Raw genomic sequence first — 21,487 nt, 5'->3', positions numbered from 1 at the left:
TTGGGGTAGGCAACTGGAAATGTGGTAAAGCAACATCTGAAACAGAGGTACATACTCACACACACACACACCCTGCCCTGCCCCAAACCTTGACCTTTATTTCTATGTTATATTAAGATTTTTCCGCTGCTTTTGGAGGAAACACAGTTTTTCAATTCTAAAAGTATAATTACAGTACAAGAAATACCCTATCAGGTATCCAGAATACCGTATAACCTTTCAGATGTTACTCAGTGCTTTATTTTCATCGTGCCTTAAACTCTCCTCACCATGCACATAAAAGTGCGTCAGTGTATTATCTGTTTTCATGTATCATATTAACTAGGGGAGTAGATTGCAGCTTTCTTTGAAAAGTGGTGTGTCAAAAGAATACGTTCATATGATGTGATAGTACATGCATCCGTGCACATGTACCTTGGTGGGGGATTTAGGTGTGCTGATTCCCTCCAGCATAAACTAAAACAAAATAAAACCACCAGGCAGGGTGTACTTGAGAAAACAAAGGTTAGGAAGCACTGAGGTGGTTTTTCTCTTTTGTAAGAGTTCCTTCCGTGGAACTAAGCGGTTTTCAAAGTCTTACCAGGTAACCAGGCATCAAGGAGACAAGAAGCTTTGAAATGACCCAATATTACAGCAACTGTTATTTAATAGACAATTTACATAAGAGAGGACTGTAAATAATAGTGATATTTAAATGTGTGATTTATAACCACAACTGCCTTCACAACAAAGTGAGTCAATATAGAAATACTTCATCTTTTTTGGACACCTTGTCAGACATGCAAGACAGTTTAGGTCACAGTCTTTTGAGCTGAGATTAATAAGCCATTATTATAATTAGCTGAGATAAACACGAATTTTTGCAAAAAAAGTTGGTATTCTGGGTTTAGGCTGGTTTTTTTGGTGGTGGTGGGTTTGTTTGTTTTGAGTTTGTTTTCTGGTTTTTTTTACATTAAAGTTATCGTTTACTTTACCTTCTCCCACCCTCAAGGGCCATATATTTCTCAACCATTAGTACTTCATTTCTGACATTCTCGTACATTACCCATCTGTTCATACTTTCTTTCCTTATATGATTTCTTCCTCTGTGGTCTAAACCCCCCTAATTGCCCTAATGTAAATGCTCAAACCACCAACTATGAACTTTTAATATAAGACCAACGAAATCCTCACTCCAGTTTCTGGGCAACCCTATCTCCCTCAGCTTCCACAACAGCCAGCTGTACCTAAGGAACACTCGCTGTTTCCACCTGCTCTAAGGGACACGGACTAGTTTGTGACCAGTATGCAGAAATACCCACACACCTACTCATCCTCATAAATACATTAAAGGTGAGGCTTAATACTGTATATAGATTTACAGCTTCCATCATGTTGTATTGTGTGATGTTCCTATTTGGACATTCTGATGCACTTCCTTGCAAGCGATCCAAACAAAGCTTTGCTCTTTCATTGCCCTTGCTATTCGGAAGAAACTGTAAAACTGTATCTGGTTTTCTGTTTTCTCAATGCCATCATAGGTCCACACTGCCTGATCAGAATTGATTGCTGCTCTTATCCCCCCCTTCCCTATCCCGGTTTATTGCCTCCACACTGTGCTCCAGATTCAGAGCCTGAAAATCGTGGTCACAAAACACACCAATGGATCTTAGAACACTCAGGGCTGACATTGCAGCATCTTACTCTGAGTCAGCAGTACCATGCCAGATTTGCCTCCACGTGGGCCAGAAACTGCTGCAGCCTGAGCACTGCAACACAGCTCCCTCCGCTTTGAAGGGCCCGACATCAATGCAGAGGCTACACCATATGCTCTCAGACCCCATCTTCACAGCGGTACCTTCCTTCTCACCAATGTGATTACCCATATAACCTGCGCTCTTCGGCCATTCTTCTAAATACACAGTCATTACAATTGTGCTTTGATAAACATGAAATAAATAGTAGAAAGAATCTCTTTGTGTTTTGGAGGGTTTTTTTGTTTGGTTTTGTTTGGTTTTTTTATTCACCTCCTTGTGCGCTACTTTCGTTGACTGATCACGTCATAGGATGCCAATTACTCTTTATAGCACATTTTTTTTCTATGCTTATTATGAAGCAGGTATAAAAGATAGCTTCTAGTTTAAGCAAAGAGAAGCAATGAATGTCTCATAACCCTGGTATAGTAATGACTTCCGGCAAAAAAAACCCCCACAACAACAATGCATCCTCAGGAGTAGATGGGAGCCTTGTTCAAAATGTTAGGGTATGTGCTTCCCCACTAATCCTAAAAGGTGAAAAACGCACAACCTGAGTAGGCAAACTGGAAGAGCACAAAAGACTATCTGTTGCACATTCATTTCTAAATCCTGTGTGGATTTAGAGGTAACCTACTCTTACCAACAGTGCAGAGCATTCAGCCCCCAGCTTCAACTCCCACCTGCCAGGAAGGAAACCCTGTGCAGGACTACAGGGAACTTCGATCTGCGAAGGATGTGGAGGTCATCTGGGAGTAATGCCAGTCAATTCTAGAATGAATGCTCAGGGTTGTATTAGTTTGTTCAGAAATCAGATCCCCACCCCCCCAACAAAATCTTCCGTGTATCTGGAATTTGTGGGATAAAATGAAACCAACCCAAAACTCCTTTACACCTTAATAATGCACAACCAAAGGAAGGGAACCAATAACAATATATCCCTTCCCAAGCTGGACTTCTACTAGCTACCTCTGGAGATCCGGTATTTATTCCATTTATTTAAAAAACAAAAGGTTGAGATATAAGTAAGTTTTGCTCTACCTTTATGTTAATAACTTACAATAAAATTAGCAATCTGTGTTCACGCTAAAGAACAGAATTGAAATAAAGATGTTCCTAATACAGCTGAACCACTTAGAAAACAGCAATACTTGAAAACGTTTGGACAGAAGCAGCAGACTCTTAGCCAGACTTCATGAGCAAAAATCACTAAATTTGTCAAAATGACTAACCCCCACATTTCCATCTTTTTCTCTTTTGTTTTATATGCTTTGCATGTCAGACAAATTATCAGGAAAATACTCCTTGTGTGACATTTCATTGCTTAATGCTTTACTGGTGCCGTAAAACAAGACAACTGCTGAAATTATAGGAAAATAAATTTGTAATTTCTTCCTCATTTAGCCATTTTTGAAGCTCGTGTATAGGAAAGTCATTAATGTTATGTCCTCCTATCGATGTTCCAAGCCTTTCAAGGGATAACTAATGTTTTTTCTATACTCTTCCATGTGGCCAGTTAAATTAGACACATTATTTGTGCTGTTAGAGAACACTGATCAATAGACACTTGGAAAGCCCTCTAAAACTAAGTGGAAACACTTCCTCAGTGTCAAAGGGTTCTAGTTTGGGTTTGTACATTGCAAACATCGTTAAATTGAACAGAGTAGTTAAGTGTGTGTCTGTGGCATTTTAATACTAGCATCAAAATCTCTGAATGTTAATTTCTCTTTAGAAGCTCTGTATGACAGCTGGTATGCACTGACCATCATCACGGTGGTTTCAGGGAAAGAGACGCTGCTCCCTCTCCACCAGCACCAGGCCTTTTTTAACTGGCTTTGCTCATGGGGAATTACTCCACTGCCTAAATCCACTAGACGCCTGCTCACAGAGCCTGTGGGTTTCAGCCCAGCTCGATTTCACTGAGACCCGTACAGTTTTTTATTCATCTTTTTTCCCTTGGAAATCGAGTTGCTTACTGCCTTTTCACATCAACAGTAGTATCTTGACATTAGGATTAGGTAGCATAATACAACAACTCTTTTTCTACTATCCATTTGCTTTTAATTGTGAAAAGTTGAGGTGGATTTCCAAGCCTTTTTGAAATGTGTAGCTGGTAACTTGGTTGCCACATGATATTCATAGAAAGGCTGTGAGCAGACCCGGGTATTGCTTTCTTTTCAGCTACGAATACTGCATTATAACATTATTTCAGACACTAAATAACCCATTAGTTTATATCAGTAAATAGCATACGTATTGTTTTTCTATAGAGTCACGCTACTCTTATTTAAGAATTAATTCAATGCCTCAGACAAACACATTAGCAAGTTCTTTAAACAGCAGTTCATAATTTCTTAAGCAATTATCTTCACATTTTCCAATCTCACATCTTTTCATGAAAGCCAGAGCTGTTCCAAATCAAACATTTTGTTCGCACAAACAAAATTCCTCACACACATTACTTGAAAAGAGCTGTTATAAAATTGTGGCTCTGCTAGAGCAATGTATAAATGGTCCTGCCCTTAGCCCTACTGCATATAAATGCAAACAAGATATCCGATTGCCCCACACCTTAATAATTTGGAGTTTTCTCGTAGAAAGACAAAGCGTGGCAACTGTGCCACCAGATTTCTAAAGGGGACCTATGCAGGGCTTTGCAAACTTCAAGTTAAAGCATTTACTGTATTATTTGTGCTATATCTTCAATTATTTCAGTGTTTTTCATTACTGTTCTTCCTGTTTCATTAAATATTCAATGTCTTCCCAAGCACTTAGCAAACCTTTACGCAAAACATCCTTAACCCCCTAGCCCTGAAGAAAAGCGCACTTTTCTCCTCGCTGGCAGAAGAGGTGCGCATGATGGAACCGCAAGGGCTGGCAGTGGCAGCTCAGCCCTGCGGATAGCGGGGGCCAGGGACCTGCCCGCGGGCATCGCCCCTGCCAGCGGCTGGGCGTCCAGACAGTGTCACCCTGACACTGGGGGTGACAGCGGGGCTGCTGAGCAACCCCTCCACAGCCCTAGGAGAAGGCTGGAAGGATTCCTGTGTTTTAGAAGGGAAGGGTTTAGTCCAAGTAAGTATACGTTATAGCATTTTAATGTTTATTGACATATGTTCGCCAGATGTGCATGATGCAGCCACTGAAGCACCTACAATGAGCAGCTGCCTGCAAATCAGTAACGTGAAAATTTATTAATCTTTAGCCACAGATCACTTGCAGATGAGCTGCTAACAATGGATACCAAGCACTACTCTGCTCTCCCTTCTGCTTTTTGGAAAGCTCCCTTGCCCCTACCCCAGCCTGGCCAGGAGGGCGCTTACAAGTAAACACGGCCAGGGAAGCGTGGTGTCCGCTTCCCCAGCGCCGACCAGGGAGCCAAACCTGAGAAATGCCACAGCACCAGGCTCACAGCAAGCACAGGCCATGAGGCAACGCTCGTGTCCTGGTCTGGCGCAGTTCTGCTGTGCTCAGCACTCGCCAGCAAGCAGTGCGGGGGCCTTGGGGACAGACAGACTGCAGGCTGGGTGCAGTGATGTGAATCTTCTCCTGTGCTCGTGGAGGGGGGACGGATGCCACAATTGAAGTTGCAAGCTTTTTGTGCCTGTACTAGGACAGCCTTTGCTCTGCAGAGCCTGTTCTTGGCTCCTCTGTTGAGAAGGTTTTCTTCCTTTCACCCCAAGAAGATTTGCTGTGCCGCTCTTGGACTTCAAAGAAACTTTACTAAAATAAAACAAGATAAAAATAAAGGCCTGAAAACAGGACTTTTATTCCATTCATAGCAAATGAAAATCTCTAATAGCCATGTTTTCCCTCAAAATTCTTTACTATTTGTATGCAACAATTTATGTATCAGACAATTATATTCAACCTTCAAGACAGGATTAAGAAGAATAAATTCTAAATAGTATATACTATTAAAAAAAAGGAAAAAAGCTAGAGTAAAACTTGAGAACTGTCATGCAAATAGCAGGCAGCAAACACTATGCTGCAAAGGACTCTTGAGTTAAAGCCTCAGGGCTATCCCTGCAGTATCAGTGATCTGTTAAGAGCAGAGTTGTCAAATAAATGGAATATAACTGAGAAGACTTAACGTTTTGAGATATGTGTTGAGCCAACCAATAATTCTTTCCATAGATCTTCAGACAATTTACTTTCAGAACACACAATAATCAAATACGCAGCAAAGCAGAAGCAAACAAAACCGCAACATGCTCCTACGCTGAAAGGAGAGCAGTTCTCCTCCGTCTTTTGTTGTGTTCCTCACCAGCTCAGAAAACACCAAGTGCCACCACAGCCAGAGGCAGTGCCACGGGCCAGCACATCGCTGTCCAGCCTGGCCGGTGCCAAAGCAAAGTGGAAAGCTGCTGGTGCAGCCAAGCACCTTCCAACCCATGGCAGGAGCCCCGGGCGATCCCCCACGCACCACAGAAAGGGAAATAAGCCCCCTAACCACTGTCAACCGCAGAGACTCCTGAAACACAAGGGAGGGCATGGGGAGCCCACGCTGAAAGGTCCAATCAAGGCATTTTAGGTTTAACATCACTGCTACTGCCCTCTCTGCTGTCCCCAAACCCCGCTGGCTTCCACTAGCACAAGCAGGGAAGTGCTGCTCCGCAGGACCACACTCCCACGCCAGGCAGCAGGATTGCACAGATAGGGGGCTTGCCAGGAGAGTGGTCTGCCCGCCGGCAGAGCCAGGGCCACAGCCCCTCCAGGAGGTGTCCATAGCTATTCCTCCTCAGCCAGGCTCCCCCATGGTTTGCACTTCCACAGAGCTGAGGCCAGGCAGCTGCGCCCCATGCCCCTGGCCTCTAAGGTTAATTTTAAATGACCTTGGCTCTCAGGAAATTCTGAACCAAAACACTGATACCAGCGACTGCAAGGTTCGGTGCTGTGCACGTGTGGGCGAGTGGTGTGCCTCACAGGTGTACCTGCCCAAGTAACCCAACAACCACAGCATGCCTTGCCTTGTATCACAGCTGTAGTTTTAAACAACAACAAAGTTTGTTTTAGCCTCTCTTTTCTGACAGCAATTACAAAAGTCTTAATTTTTTAAAGCTTAGAAAGAGTTGTTTTCCCCTTGTGTTCAGATACTATAGCCTATATTTTAGTTTTAAATATTTCAGCTGATTTTTAGATGTAAGGGTTTCTACAAAAACGGGTTATGATTTTTCTTTACAAATAATCCCACATTTTTTGTAAACATGTAGTCTGTCGCATGACTACAGTATGCAATTCTGAATATAAAATCCACAGCCAACAGAAAATGCAATTCCACATAAATTGTAAATCCATTGTTAATACAAACAGTATAATGATTCTACATATAAAGAAGATGCTATATCACCAATTTCCTCAGCACTAGCACCTTTGAAAACAACAGAAATCGACCCAAGACTGTATTACCGGGCTACTGATCTGTGAAATGTCTCACTGTTTTGTAATCGTTCCTCCTCTTTCAATTATAAAGAAGTGTCAGAAAACTGGTGGATGATAAGCCATGAAATTCCTCACTGCAAGAACTTTATTTGTTTCAAAAATGTACAGAAAAAGAGAGAAGTCAAAGCCAGAGGAAGGTACCGCTGTGGCAACACCTTTCACATCCCATTTCCCATCCAAAGGAAATTGGAAGCAACTATGCAACTGCTGACTCCCCTAAGAAATTAAGTGGGAAATTTCATTTCAGGTGGTTGTAAACACATGTCCATGTCACAAAATGACAATCATTTTTTTCATGACTTAGTAGAAGTTAATCCTTCTGCTTCTGACGTTCACCAGCTTATTTCAAACTCCACCCCCACCCCACCCCAAATAAAAAGAGACAAAAGCTAATGAAGAGGTCAAGTTTTGTGACACAGGTTTCAAAAGCTTCCAACCGTGTATTTCATCAAGAACTAGGAGGATGTATTGGAATGAGACTGTGTATTACGATTAGCAAAATGAGGCAGGCGGCTGCGGGGACACGGTAACGGCAGGGTGCTCCGCGAAGCCACCGCTGATGTGCAGCGCCACCGCGCGGCTCCGCCCGGCTCTGCAGCGCCGCTCCCCGCAGTCGGGGGCTTCATTTCGCTTTTCCTACCTCACAGAACTTATCAGCAGGCACTTCTGTGCATGGCTACAGATTTGCTGCTGGCGTTTTCGGTGCATTTATAGGGAAGACTAACATGTTTTTCAAATGGTTTTATTCCTTTCGTTCTCACCTAGGAAGTGGAATTGGCAAAAAGCAAAAATGAATTAATTATCCAAGCAGCAAGCACCAACACAAAATGGAGCACTCCACGGCGTCTCTTGGAGGCTTGCCGTGCTGATGTTTGCCTCACTTGTCATGAGAGGGCTCCCCCAGGCATCCTCTCACAGCCCACCAGCCTCACACATGCTCCTATGCACTTGAGTACCAAGAAAAAAAATTCTAAAGAACGCGCATAGTAAAGTTTGTTTAAAAAGTTGTTACCAATTTAAAAATGCTTATACTAACTCATTTCTACAGGGAAGAAAAAAACAAAAAAAACACCCAAAAACCAGACAGTGAGGCAGAGGGAAACATTTGATCAGAAGTGATGTGTGGAAGCTGGTGATGACAAAATACTTCTGGGTTTTTCGTATGTGCTTGTCAGAAAGGAGTCTGTGGACTTTTCTTCGTTTCAAAGATCGTTCCCTGCAGGAACCTCACTAATTTTAGGAGAGTCTACACAGCGAGTGACAGCCCCTTGGCTCCTCCTGCAGCATGACCTTCCCTGGCAGGACAGCCCTGGCCCCATACATCCCTCCAGACGCAGCATCTCTGCCAGGCACTGCTTCTGCCACGTTCTCAGGCCAGAAATGATGTTCTACTTCTCTAGTTTGGTATATTTTTCAAAGATAGGATCATAAAACCAAACTCAAGTACAAAATGAAATTCCATGGAAAGGAGAGGATGGGGAAAAAGGAGAAGGTGGAAGCAGGCTCATGCAATTAGCAGGAGAAAATTCAAATCGACTGCAGTAAAGGATAAGCCTGGCAAGAAAACATACTCCCAAAACTCCCATTCAGCCAAGGGCCACACTGATACCGAGCTACAAATTGAAGACTAAAATCAACATCGCAGCTGGGTCAGGACTGCTTCTGCTCGTGTTCCCAGAACCCAGGCAGCTGCGCTTGCGTCAGCTGGGCCAGGGAGCAGGGCACGATGGCTCCGTGTCTGAGCGTGCACCCGGGTGTGCACTGCCCCCCACCCCCCAGCCCGTCGGGGCGCGCAATGGCCCCCGCAGCCGCCCCCCCCCCCCCCCCGCTGCGCCCAGAGCGCCCGGCGGCCCCAGGACACAGCCTGGTGCTTCAGCTCCACCTCCTGGAGAAAACTTGTGTTTCTGCAAAAACTGGAAAGTCCTTAAAAGTGTTAATGGAGGAGCGGGCTGAGAACTAATCAGGCGTGTGAATTCCCCCAATATTCAATTCAATTATGTCTCTCTTCCTAAATCATCTTTTTTATTTAACAAAACTCTAAATTGCCACAGCTAATAAGCTCAGAAGAATCAGTGTACACCATTCATTTCTGGGAACAGGCCGATATTTTCTAAGATCCATTAATAACTATGACAGGATTTATGTACAAGATAAATTCATTTCAATTTCCTTTTTCAATTAATGGCCAATTATTCGAACTCAGCCCAACCAAAAATATTACTAAAGTATCATTAATCTAACAAAAATTAACTTTACTATTCTCTCAGTAATGAGCACATGTAATTTTAAGATAAAATAACATACTTGAATAAAATGTTGCCCATCTGTATTTTTAGGACCACTGCTCACCACTGGAGCCCTCTTAGTCACACTAGCTCAGGTTATTATTATTGTTATTATTAAGGATAATGACTTGAGCAAAGGTCTCTCCTAGACCCTACCGTACACCACCCAGTGCTTTATTTAGCTAAGATTAAGAGGCATTTTAAATCTAAAAAACTACTGGTACAGAGTGCATGGAGTAAAGTAAAAACAATCAGGGAGGGGGACAAACAAACAACCAACAACAAAAAAGGGCATAACCATTTTGTACATATTATGGCAATGCCTGTACTCATCTCCCTAGTACAACAGCACATTGTGTTACTGCAGAATTTGAGCCTTTTGCCCTCTTTTGTAGTGCTTATCCTCATTTCGCTGTTCATACCCATGTGGCGTAACCCACCCTGCCATGCAGCCCTCGCTGGGCGCCCTGCTCCTGCCTGCTCCTGCCCCACCGCTGGGTAGCCATGCACCGTGTCCCTGCAGGAGGCGGAAGCTGGGGTGGATGGGGGTACCCCCAAATGAGAGTGCCTAGGGCAGGGGGCGGGCAGGCCACCCAAGGACGTGCCAGTCCCCTCACAACACCAAGGGTCTGCGTCCCATCAAAGAGGGGGTGCAATGGCAGCCCCCAGGTGTTTCCTAGAGAGCTGCTCATCAGGAGACCCACACGTGCCCCCGGCTGAGCGATGCCTTCATCATCTTCAGGGAGGCAAATACCTCGGCCTCTATAACCCAACCACAGATTTGGCAGGGGGTGGGGGAAGAAAGCCTGCCAGAAAAATGGACTGTTATCTGCTGCGTTCCCCATTAATAATGTGTCTTTGCCCATTTCCTGGATGGTTATTTAAGGGTAGTTTCATTTCAGTAATTTATATCACAAAACTTGAACTTTATAAGAAGGCAGCCACGTGAGCACAGCATTCTCTCTCCTTTCTGTTTATTTGTATTATCAGTGCAAAATAATGGTAAATACTTGTGGTTTATGGCACTGGTGCTGTTTAAATACATTTTCCTGATGTCAGAAACACTGGTTGTGAAAACTACCTTTTTTCAATTTGGAAAAAATCTACTATGTAATGAACTAATTACAACACAATATTACTAGCAGGAGCAAACTGAAACTTCAGCTCATCAGATGTATAGCTCAACAGCATTTTTTTCATTGAAGGTTATCTATCAGGCTGAGCAAGCAGACAGGCAATTGAGGATTCTGTTTATTTTTTAAAAATAAATCTACACTGAGAATAAAGCAACTACCCTACTGTGCAGATGCTTCCACAAATCAGCTAGGCGCTGTAGCAATCACACAACTCCTAGCATGCTCCCTAGAAACTGGAGGCATGAGCTGGTGACAAGCTTGCTCTCAAGAGGCTGGGTTTGCCTGGAGTCCTCAGGATCTGACTTTCTGCAATAAAGATTCTCTCAAGACAGCAAGTATGTTTTAAGCCAAGCAGAGTTTTCTTCTGCCTTCTTTTAACAATTAAAAAAAAGAAAATGCATTTGTGAAGCAATATAAAACCTTAATTGAATATTCCAGAAATCAATAAATACAGGGCACAAACAAAACTACCTTTGATCTAGTTACAATAAAAAAATGTCACTGACATCAACTTATTTCTGGCTGCTATTCAGCTTCAGTATGAATGCTCTTACTTCAGAATAAAAGCACCTTATTCACAATTAACGTAGGCTATTTGAGAAGTATCAATAGGTAAAAGTTCATCAAACCCAACTATATCTGAGTAACTCTCCACATTGAAAAGCTTTATAATTCATAAATTAATATATACATTTATAAATAAAAAAAAATTATAGTTTACTCCTTACATGAAATATACCAAGTACATTAAAATTAACAGAGAATATAAATGCTAGGATGTTGGGGAAAATCAATACAACTGCAAAGACCTGCTTAATTAAGAGTGAAGTCCGTTGGGTATACTCACAAATAAATAAAACGATTGCACTGAATTTCTCAGCTTCTCAGACTTTTACCTATTTCAGTTGTCTTATATCTGTCTTTTCACTGATTATACATTCTCTAACAGAAACTAAGATCTACCTTCTAGATTGTGTTTCGTATGACACAAGAAGTATTGTTGTTTTAAACTGAGATTTACAGGAGGCTGAATTTTAAAAAGCATTGTGAAGCTATTCGAGTACCTGAAAATTTCTGGCTAGCACATGCATCAGCTTGTCCACACTCGTTTGCTACCAGTATTTCCAGTCATAACTGGAACAGCATCAGAGCTGCCTGTTTAGTTAATCTGAAACTTCTGGGAAGCCATCGTTATGCTTGCAAAGGTTGTCACCCACAAACCTCATTCATAACTGCTGGGAGCTCTTAACTCCAATGCTGTCACCTTCCCCAGAGCTGATAAGCGTAACTCTAATGTAGCACCTTTCTGCCAAGAGATTAATCTTCAGATCATTTTTAAATTTTATAAAACCATGCATCTCTGATGCATGATATGAATTGCTTCATCCATGTGCACCTGTGTGCTGCCCCGCACTTGCCATGAAACCTCTGCTGCTCACAACACTTGGCCTTAACAAAAGCCTTAGGTCAGAGTCACAGCCAAAATCTGACTCCCTGCCAACCCCTGCCTTGGAGACAGAGCTGACTGCCCCACCAGGGCCAGAGACCTGCTGCGAGTTGGCAGGGGGCCAGCGGCATCTTCACACGTCCCCTGGGCTGTACACTTCACTGCTTACCCTAGGGGCTGGAGTTTTCTTTATGTGTGTTTTTTATTAAGTTTTGAGTGGAACAAATTCCCATGCAGCTTCACCCCATCACCTATGGCAGAACAGGGCCAACCAACAGCACCACAGTTTTCTCCCTAGTCACAACACTGCTCCCTCTCTCCCCACAAATGCCAAGCCTAAAACCATTTAGATTTGGTATACATGACTGTAAATGACAATACCTGGTATTAAAATTTGTGTCTGGAATGATGCAAAATGAACCATTTTGATCCTTAGTGAATTTAGAGTTTTTAAAACCAAATCACTCCATGTTACACCTCGTTACCATATTGTTTGGGGTTTTTTTTATTTTTTATTTTTCAACACTCATCCTAGATTGCCCTGAACTGGAACGGGACAGACTACTGAAAACCTCTTCTCATATCTCACTGTCATTCCTAACACAGCCAAGCAGAGTAACTATAAGCAGCAAAATCTAATTTAGCTTTGCAGGAGCTCAGCCAAGGAAAGCCTTACAGAAGAAGTGTTGCCAAAACTGCTAGAAAAGGGATATGAGAGCAGCAGGGGTATAGGTTAGCTAAACCGTAACTACTTGGGCTTCTCCGTTTCTAAAGCAAATAGCCTTATACAACAATATATGTGATAAATGTTTATATTTTAAAGATTGAGAGGTAATAATACAGTAACTACAAGGCTAGCATCTGCTGCCAATTCTGTGCCATAGAAGGGATGGAAAAAAGCCCACAGAAGTTAAAAGAACTTTGCAATCAAACAGAACTAATGAGGAAAGAGGGAGACACGTAACATCATACAAGCCAAACCACATTGGAGATAAGACTAAAACTTTACCCTAAATGGACACACCACAGTGATGAAATCCCCGTTCAGAGTCACCCAGTGCATAAGTTACATGAACACAGACTGAACAGAAGAGCTGAAGAACTGCCACTTCAAATCACATGTGTAAAAAATCATTTTTATGAATCTTAATTCATGACAGTAGTCTCAGGAACTATGTGTGGGGGCTGTCAGCATTAGGCACCAAAAACTAGGCTATAAGAATCAAAAGGTTAAGAAGCTCAGTATGAAGGTGCATCCTCTCTCCTTTCTAGGTTTGCTGGCTTTGTTCCAAGCCACTACTGCTACAAGTCTAACAAGGAAGGTATAAAATATTCCTCTAGCACACAGCATTTTCTCCTGATAATAGTAACATAAAGTGTAATTAAATCATTGCTCAACTTTTGGGGTTTTTTTGCTTTCCACACTGAATTGATTCAGCTCAGAAAGGTTCTTAGAGGTTGGAAAGAAAGACAAGACAGAAAAAAAGCCAGAAACATAGTTCTATGAGCCACATCCACCTTTTCATTATGCTTTCAAAAATTCTGATGCAAGAACTGGAAGCCAGAACACCCATGCTACCTACCTTCACTGTGTCTGTATACAGAGACAGAATCACCATCTTTTATATACTCCTTCTCGACTAACTACACTTTCAAAGACTGCTTTCCTTCTTGCACTACAGCACCGCAACAGGATCTTGTTTCTAGCTTGCCCAACACAACCTCTACATCCCTTCCAGAAGCGCTCCTCTCCAGACAGGGAGTCCCCTCTCCACCAGCGGTACCGTACCAACATGCAGTGGTACTATGCTCATCGTTGTTCCCCAAAAAACATGTTGATTCTATTGGCAGTGCTTTTACGCCTGCTGCCAGGTTACTAACACACATAAGCCTACATCTGAGAAGATCTGAGGGCTCCTATGGGAAACTCCCTCCCTCCTGCTATGGCTGCCATTTGAGACCAATGGAGCCATTTCCGAACCATTTAACACCGCTTTACTGGTATGTGTAGTGTTATTTACAAACAGCCTGTCACGCAGGGCTACATCAAACAGCTTTACAAACCTTTTTACATCTTTATAGTTATTAGTTCAACAGAGAGTAATTTAATCAAATAGTAAAAAACACATGTTTGATTAGACTGTTTTCCATGGAAAATAATACTGGTACAGGCAGCCTCCCTCCTCCCACCCTTTACTGACTGAATACGTTGACAGAATTTCTTTTTCCAGAAAGGCCTAGTTTTAGTAAATACAGGATGAGAAGAAAGCGATATGCAAAGTAATGTTTATGACAGGAAACAGAGAATTATAAAGGTGGTTGGGGAATACTGCAAGAAAGCACAGTGCCTAGAAAATAATGCTAGTACCTGAAACAAGGAACCACGTTATTTCTTGAAGTAGGAACTCTGCAAAATATAGAGCTCTTCAGAGGCACAAACAGCACGTGTCCTACAGCCAGGATTGCTGTCAGCCTCATTAAGATCCTTTTCATTCACCACAGTGGCATGAAAAATAAACGTACCTCATAAAATAACTTCAGAAGTACTGTGACCATATAGATATTATAGGTTGCATTAGTCTTCTACACTGCATTTCTCAAAATAAGATCACAGATGATTATCCCTTTCTCCCCCATAATCACAGACAAGTCTAGGTCAGAACGGACCTCTAGAGATTATCTGGTCCAACCCTCTCCTGAAAGCAGATCAGGTCAGAGCCCATGACAGCTCTTCTCATTGTATTTGGGAGGTGCTTGCTGCAGGTGTGCTGCAGCACTGCAATGGGACCCCTGCGGGGTCTTTGTCAGTGAGCAGGTTTATTAGGATGCAGTTCTGACCCATAAGCAACTCCAAAACACACATTTCTGTACTACTGCCCTTCATCTACCAGGTCTTTCTGAACATGTTTGGCACACTGTTTTAACATTCCTGACTTGGGATTTGTCCAACTAAGGCTCAGTGAAGCTGATAATCTTGTTTTTCTCCTTTTGATGAGAAAGAGAAAAAAAAAATGCTGATATCTCTCCTCCAGTTCCACAGTACCTGGGCTCCTAGCCAGAGTCATTAAAAATGAATAAACAAAAACCTTTCCAGGTTCATATTCCCCTAGGTTATGCACTACCAAGCTGGGATTTGTGTGGATGGTGGGGGCTGTTTTTTCCTTGTTTAACTGCATGTCCCAGTCACTGCCTTCAGCTGCCAGGCAGCACCAGCCCACGTGCAGAGCGCCAAGCACTGGGAGCGGCTGGGGAGCCTGGCCAGCAGGGCTCCTTGGAGCCACCAAACGCCCACTGAGCAGGATCCCATGGGAAAAGTAAGCTGCTGTCCTGGAGGCGAGGGAGATGTCACTGATTCACCAGTAAAGGGCTGCTCTTCCTTGTAAAATCTAGCAGTAATCACCTAAAATAAACCGCAGACCTGTTTGCACGTTGCACAGTCCTGGCAGCGATCATATATCACTTCTACTCTGTGCAAAAGGCAACTCTGCACACAATCTTGCACATTTATCTGAACATCACTTTCATACTAGTGGAAACTTGTGCCCTGGCTCTTCTCACGACCCGATAGGTGAGTGAGCTCCTGAACACGTGCCAAGCCCTATCGCCAGCTAATCATGCTTCAGAGCTGGCACCAACTCAGGCTGTCAGACAGTAATGTGCTTTCTTGAACGGAAGGCAATTCTAATTCACAGAGAAGGTCAGTTGTTAGAGGGAAAAAAAAGCCTTAGACAATTTTAAGCAAAAGACTTTCCATGCATTCTGGTAGTCTACTAAGTTTTAAATGGATCCACTTCTGTGGAACCAGCATTTACACACCTGACAAAGTAAACCATCTTAGTAACGATGTAATCCTCTCCATGGTGGAAAAAGCTCACATTCCCACACCAATCAAAAAACCCCAAACAGTTTAACAAAAGAAATTCACCATCTGTTGAACTAAGCTTGTGAAATAAAGAAGTTTACCGTAAAATGTTCCTGTGATTTATAGTTCTCATCCAGGTAAACTCGAGCTCTGTTGTAGTCTTTCATCGCATCGCTTGATAACAGCTCTCTACAAGAGAAAGAAGACATTGAAAATGTAAAGGGAGGTGCAAAGATACCATATTGCTTTAGCATCGCTGTCTGTACTGTGATGTCCCCAGTATCACCCAAAGGAACTCCAGGCCTTCACCTCAATGCGGTGTGACTTCCAGGGAGGAAAGTTTCCCATGCTATGGCCACCTGCCCAAAGCTTTGGAGCTGACCACATCGGCTACACTGTCACCATGGACGATGAAAGCCCTAAGTGCCATCTGGACACAGGTGCAAAGGACTTGAGACTCCAATGACCACAAAGTTCCATAAAATTAGGTGATTCATGCTAAAGGCCTTATGGTCTCAGTGTTAGAGCTTTAGTTTCCTGAACGCTGTCAATCTGCTGGCAGGCACGCTGGGTTCGCAGCGGCGTCAAAACACCTTTTTGCCTCGACAGAGGCCGGGGTCAGGTGCTCTTGGAGACGGCTTTTAGGGAACCGGGCACGCCTGAAAGGGGGGAAGAGGATGGAGGCCACCACCCTTTGGTATTTGGATGCATTTTGGTGCAACAAAACGAGCCCCCGGCACGGCTGGGAGGCACAGCTCTGCTCCGCGGTGCCCCAGGGTGGCACCGAGCTGCACCTTCGGGGGAGCGGGCAGGGCCCGCGCCTGCGGGTGGCGGAGCCGCCGCCCACCTCCAGCAGGGGGCGCTGCCGCCCCGGTCGGCCAGCCCAGCCGCGGGCGGTGCAGGACCGCCGCGCCCCGCAGCGCCGCCAGGAAGGGCCGGCGGTGCCGGTGCCGCTGCCCGGGCCGGCGGGCTGCTCGGCCCCGCAGACTCAGGCCTCAGCCCGGCCGCCTCCCGCCCGGAGAAACTGCTGGGCAAGCAGCAGCGATTCTCTTTTCTCGTGTGTGTGTTTGAGAAGCCCTCCCGGCCGCAGTGTGCTCCGAGGGAACGGCTGCCCCTGCCCTGCAGCGGCTCCGCAGCCGCCGGGAGCGAACCCACCGCTGCTCCTGCCCCGAGGCTCGGCCACCGTGCAGAAATAACCGTGCTTCTCGCTTCTTCAGACTCTGCGCATTAGATGTGCTGGTGGCTCTGGCAGGATCCCTCCTGAACAAACGGTCAAGTTGAAGCTCATCTCTCGACCCTGACTTCCAGTGGACGTTTTTGTTATGGAGATGTGCACTGCGCTCACAGGCATCGCTGTCCCACATGCCCCAGCGGCACCTGCCATCAAAACCATCACTGCGGCCACAGGCCCTGGATGCACCTACCACGAGCACGGCCTCACACCCAGTTCAGCGCCTGAACACACTTTCCAAACACGAAACTGTTGGATTATCAGACAAAATAAGCTTCATCTCGGAGATGACAGGGAAGAGAGACCTATGTTCCATATCTTGCAGGATTACCTTGCTAGTACATGGCCAGAGAAGACTTTAATTACTCTTTCCAATTTCTTAAAAAATGCAAAGATACAGCGTTTGCCTAGTCACTTCCTTCTGCAAGGTCATATGACATGCTGAAGTTGAAAAGTATTTTGAAGCTTATCCACTTTACACATCTAATGACTTCTGCTTAGAATTATATACCACGTTATGTACTACAATTTTCCAGTTACTTACTGGATTGGGTTTGCTGTGGCAAGGTTTTGGTAGCAGGGGAGGGTATGGGGGTGGCTTCTGTGAGAAGCTGCCAGAAGCTTCCCCTGTGTTTGATGGAGCCAGCGCCAGCTCTGAGATAAACCTGCTGCTGGCCAAGGCCGAGCCCATCAGCCACGGTGGTAGTGCCCCTGGGATAGCCTGTTTAAGAAGGCAGAAAAGTTGCTGCACAATAGCAGCTGCAGTGGGGCAGAGGGATGGGAATACGTCTGCAGATACCCAGCTCAGGGCAGGAGGTGCTCCAGGCACCGGAGCAGACATTCCCTGGCAGCCTGAGGTGAAGCCCATGGTGAGGCACACTGTGCCACTCAGCCCATGGAGGTCCACACCGGAGCAGGGGGATGCCCAAAGGGGGCTGTGACCCCGCAGGCAGCCCGTGTTGGAGCAGCTCCTGGCAGGGCCTGTGGCCCTGTGGGGAGAGGAGCCCGGGCTGGGGCAGGCCGGCAGGCAAGACTCGCATCCCCGCAGGGGACCTGTGCTGGAGCTGGCTGTGCCTGAGGGGCTGCACCCCGCAGGAGGGACCCATTTTGGAGCAGTTCATGAAGAACTGCAGCCTGTGAGAAGGACTCATATTAGAGAAGTTCATGGAGGACTGTATCCCATGGGAAGGACCCCATGCTGGAGCAGGGGAAGGGTGTGAGGAGCCCTGCCCCTGAGGAGGAAGGAGCAGCAGAGACACCATGCAATGAGCTGATCACAACCTCTGTTTCCCATCCTCCTGCACCGCTCAGGGGGAGGAGGGAGAGAAATCAGGAGTAAAGTTGAGGCCAGGAAAAAAGGAGGGCTGGGAGGGAATGTGTTTTGAGATTTGGTGTATATCTCATTACCCTACTCTGATTTGATTGGCAATAAATTAAAACTTAATTCCCCCAAGCTGAGACTGTTTTGCCTGTGTTTCTCTCCCCTGCCCACCTGAGGAGTGGAGTGACAGAGCAGCTTTAGTAGGTACCCAGTGTCCAGCCACAGTCAACCCACCACACTTACTTAACAAACTTGTCCACATGAGACATGGAAGCTTCATAGTTTTTTCCTCCAAATTCTTGACAGTGTAAAGCCATGAAGTGGGGCTTGTGTGCATGTACAACCTGAAACAAACAGATAAACAAGTATTAACAAAGTTGTATCCATAACTATTACCTATAACTATATAACATAAATGACACAAATCCAGATGTGTTATTTCTGAAAGGAGGGTAATCAGCTGTTACCTGAGAAGCAGCTGGCAGAAGTGTAATACGCAATAAGGGGAGCATCATCTGTGATGCACATAAAGGACTCATAATACACAGTAATTATCTCAAATATTTTTAGCTAGTGTTTTCTCTTTTGAAGTAGGAATTAGTTCCTAGGCATTTAAAGCAAATATATAACCTCTTCCAACTCATCTCTAAGAGGACCTAACACCACTGACGTGATCAAAACATCTTGTCTGGGAACTGGGAGAGTTCAAACACCTGAATTAATGTTAAGTGGGTTTTTTTCCACTTCTATAAAATATCTCATATTAGCTCATGACAGAATACTGATTAGCTGTCACATTTGATATTTTTATTTATGGAGTATCTTATTTACAAAAGTATCTAAATAACACACACATTATGGTATACATACAAATTATCTAATACAGGAGGCACATAAATCCATCATGCTATTTCAAGTGTTAAGTCTTGTAAAAAGCAAGTATCTTAAATACTAAACAGTCAGCACTAGGATGCAATTATCATACTAAAAAACTGGCACATAGCACCAAATTAAATATATAGTATTTATAAATTTGTTGCTGCTTTAAACACATATTCAGTGTTACTTTCTCCTAATACATTTTCTCTGCATTAACTATATTCAGCATTGCAAACAACACATGTAAAAATGTCTGTGTGGGTATTAAGTCTCTACAACTTGTATTTCATGTCTTATCAATTTGTGAATTAATGGACACAAGCTACAGAATTATTTTAATTTTTTCTGAAAGGGCAACACAGTCTGAAATAATCAATATGTGCTGCTGCTGCTAGCATACAGGGTAAATAACACGTTAAAAATCTGAAATACGATTCACTGTTATTTTTGACTTGCTGGCATTCGGCAGTCCCACCCAGCACAGAAGCCACATTGTCCGTGCAGCCATTCAGAGGAATAATGGCCTGGTTTCCACGAGCTGCTTTGAGCAGAATAATAAACTAACTCCTCTCCCTGTAGGCTTTGGTGCCAGCAGGTCCGGGGCTCTCTACCACACCCGGGACACAGCATCCTCCCCCACTCCTGTACCGGGGATGGGTGGCAGGCAGAGATGTGCCGGAGATTGGCACGATTGCCAGAAAGAGTCCTAACTTCACCATACTGCAGTGAAGAATAACTGGAAAAAATAACAGAGATAGCTCTCCTTTTGTACTAATTTTTTTTGCTGCTGGTACCCTGCAACTCTAGAAAGGGATAAGACACAATAAACCTTTGCAGTCACATGCCTTTAATTATGTAAATTAATAACGACTAACATTACTGTTAAAAGGTCTTTAAAAAATATTTCTTTTAAGCCAGGGTAGAGAGAAATTGTCATTTGATCTGATGACAGAATGCAAAATTCCTCATTCCTGACCATGCAAAAAACGCCATTAGAAAATCAAGCTCAAAGGCAATGAATTAAAGAGTAGCAAAATCTGAAATGCAGCCGCTTTCCATTGAGCAAAAGGCAACAGCAATGCATCCCTTCTTGTGACGGCAGCATAGCGGGACAGCTCAGGGGAGTGCAGCAGAAGGGACCGGCAGCAGGTCCCTCCGCCACCCAGGAGCACCGGCACATGGCACCGCTTGTCTCTGCTGGAAGGACCCCCCCGCAGCACGTGCCCCGTGCGCCACTGGATGCAAGCAGGTGAGTCGACAGTAAGGTCATATCCCTGGCTGGCCACACATCACTTCTCTGGGATGCCCCACGGACACCGCTCTCCATCAGAGCCTGGAGCAGGCATCCCGGGCCGCAAGGCAGGTGCTGTTCATCGGTGTGCACCCAGGGCTGGGGCAGCAGCGGCGAGCCCAGGTCCAGCAGCTGGGGAGCGGGCAGTCGAACAGCTGGTGAGCCTAGCCCCAACTGGACCATGGGGAAGCCTGGCTACAGTTTATGAATACTAGACCAAGGGGAATACAGCATGCTACTATTCATACAACACAGAAAATTCAGTGAAGTCTAGCATTTCTAATCTAAGCTAGATTAGACTTGCAAAAAGGAGACAACGGCTGCTGGTTTCTGAGTGATTTCAGCCAAGTCACTTCCTTGTCTGTACCTCGTCTTCCCCATCATCGAAACAAATCTTGACACCAACCTGCTCAGTGAAGCATTTTGAGGTAAGCTACTGACAAGTGTTACTATCTAAAGGAAAAAAGTAAATATCCACAAGCATGTATGTGCGAGGGAATCTTTGTGCGCTTTAGTTCGCTCATTAATGCCAGTTTCTGCCTAACTATGCTGTGTAGCAATTTTGCTTTAAAAACAGGCCATAATCAGCGAGGACTGAGGATGAGCTAGAGCCGGACCCAATGTAAAATTCAACTGAAGGTAGGGGGAGAAGAGAGAAAAAACAAAGTGGACTACAGAACAAGATGGCAAAAAAAACCCCACCAAACAACAAAAAACCTGGAACCCAAGAAATTATACCCAACTGGAACATGCACAGACTTCTCCTTTGATATATATTTGATTGTTGTGGTTTAATCCCAGCTGGTAACTAAGCCCCACGCAGCCGCTTGCTCACTCCTTCTCACCCAGAGGGATGGGGGAGG

General features: G+C 44.5%; 1 protein-coding gene across 2 annotated transcripts in view; it reads right to left on the bottom strand.

Annotated features, from left to right (window-relative positions):
- The window catches only part of INPP5A (inositol polyphosphate-5-phosphatase A), a 257,300-nt gene that overhangs the window by 157,040 nt on the left and 78,773 nt on the right, over positions 1 to 21,487 (bottom strand). For both annotated transcript variants that reach the window (XM_055720024.1, XM_027805062.2), the window contains exons 3-4: positions 18,698 to 18,798; positions 16,004 to 16,091 (exon numbers count right to left, since the gene is read on the bottom strand). In XM_055720024.1, the coding sequence (XP_055575999.1) occupies positions 16,004 to 16,091; positions 18,698 to 18,798 (189 nt within the window). The remainder of the gene's footprint in view (positions 1 to 16,003; positions 16,092 to 18,697; positions 18,799 to 21,487) is intronic.

The sequence above is a fragment of the Falco cherrug genome, chromosome 9 (assembly GCF_023634085.1).
Source record: "Falco cherrug isolate bFalChe1 chromosome 9, bFalChe1.pri, whole genome shotgun sequence".
NCBI classification, from domain to species: domain Eukaryota; kingdom Metazoa; phylum Chordata; class Aves; order Falconiformes; family Falconidae; genus Falco; species Falco cherrug.
The sequence above is the reverse complement of the archived record's forward strand: the minus strand, read 5'-3'. Positions and strand labels throughout refer to the sequence as shown.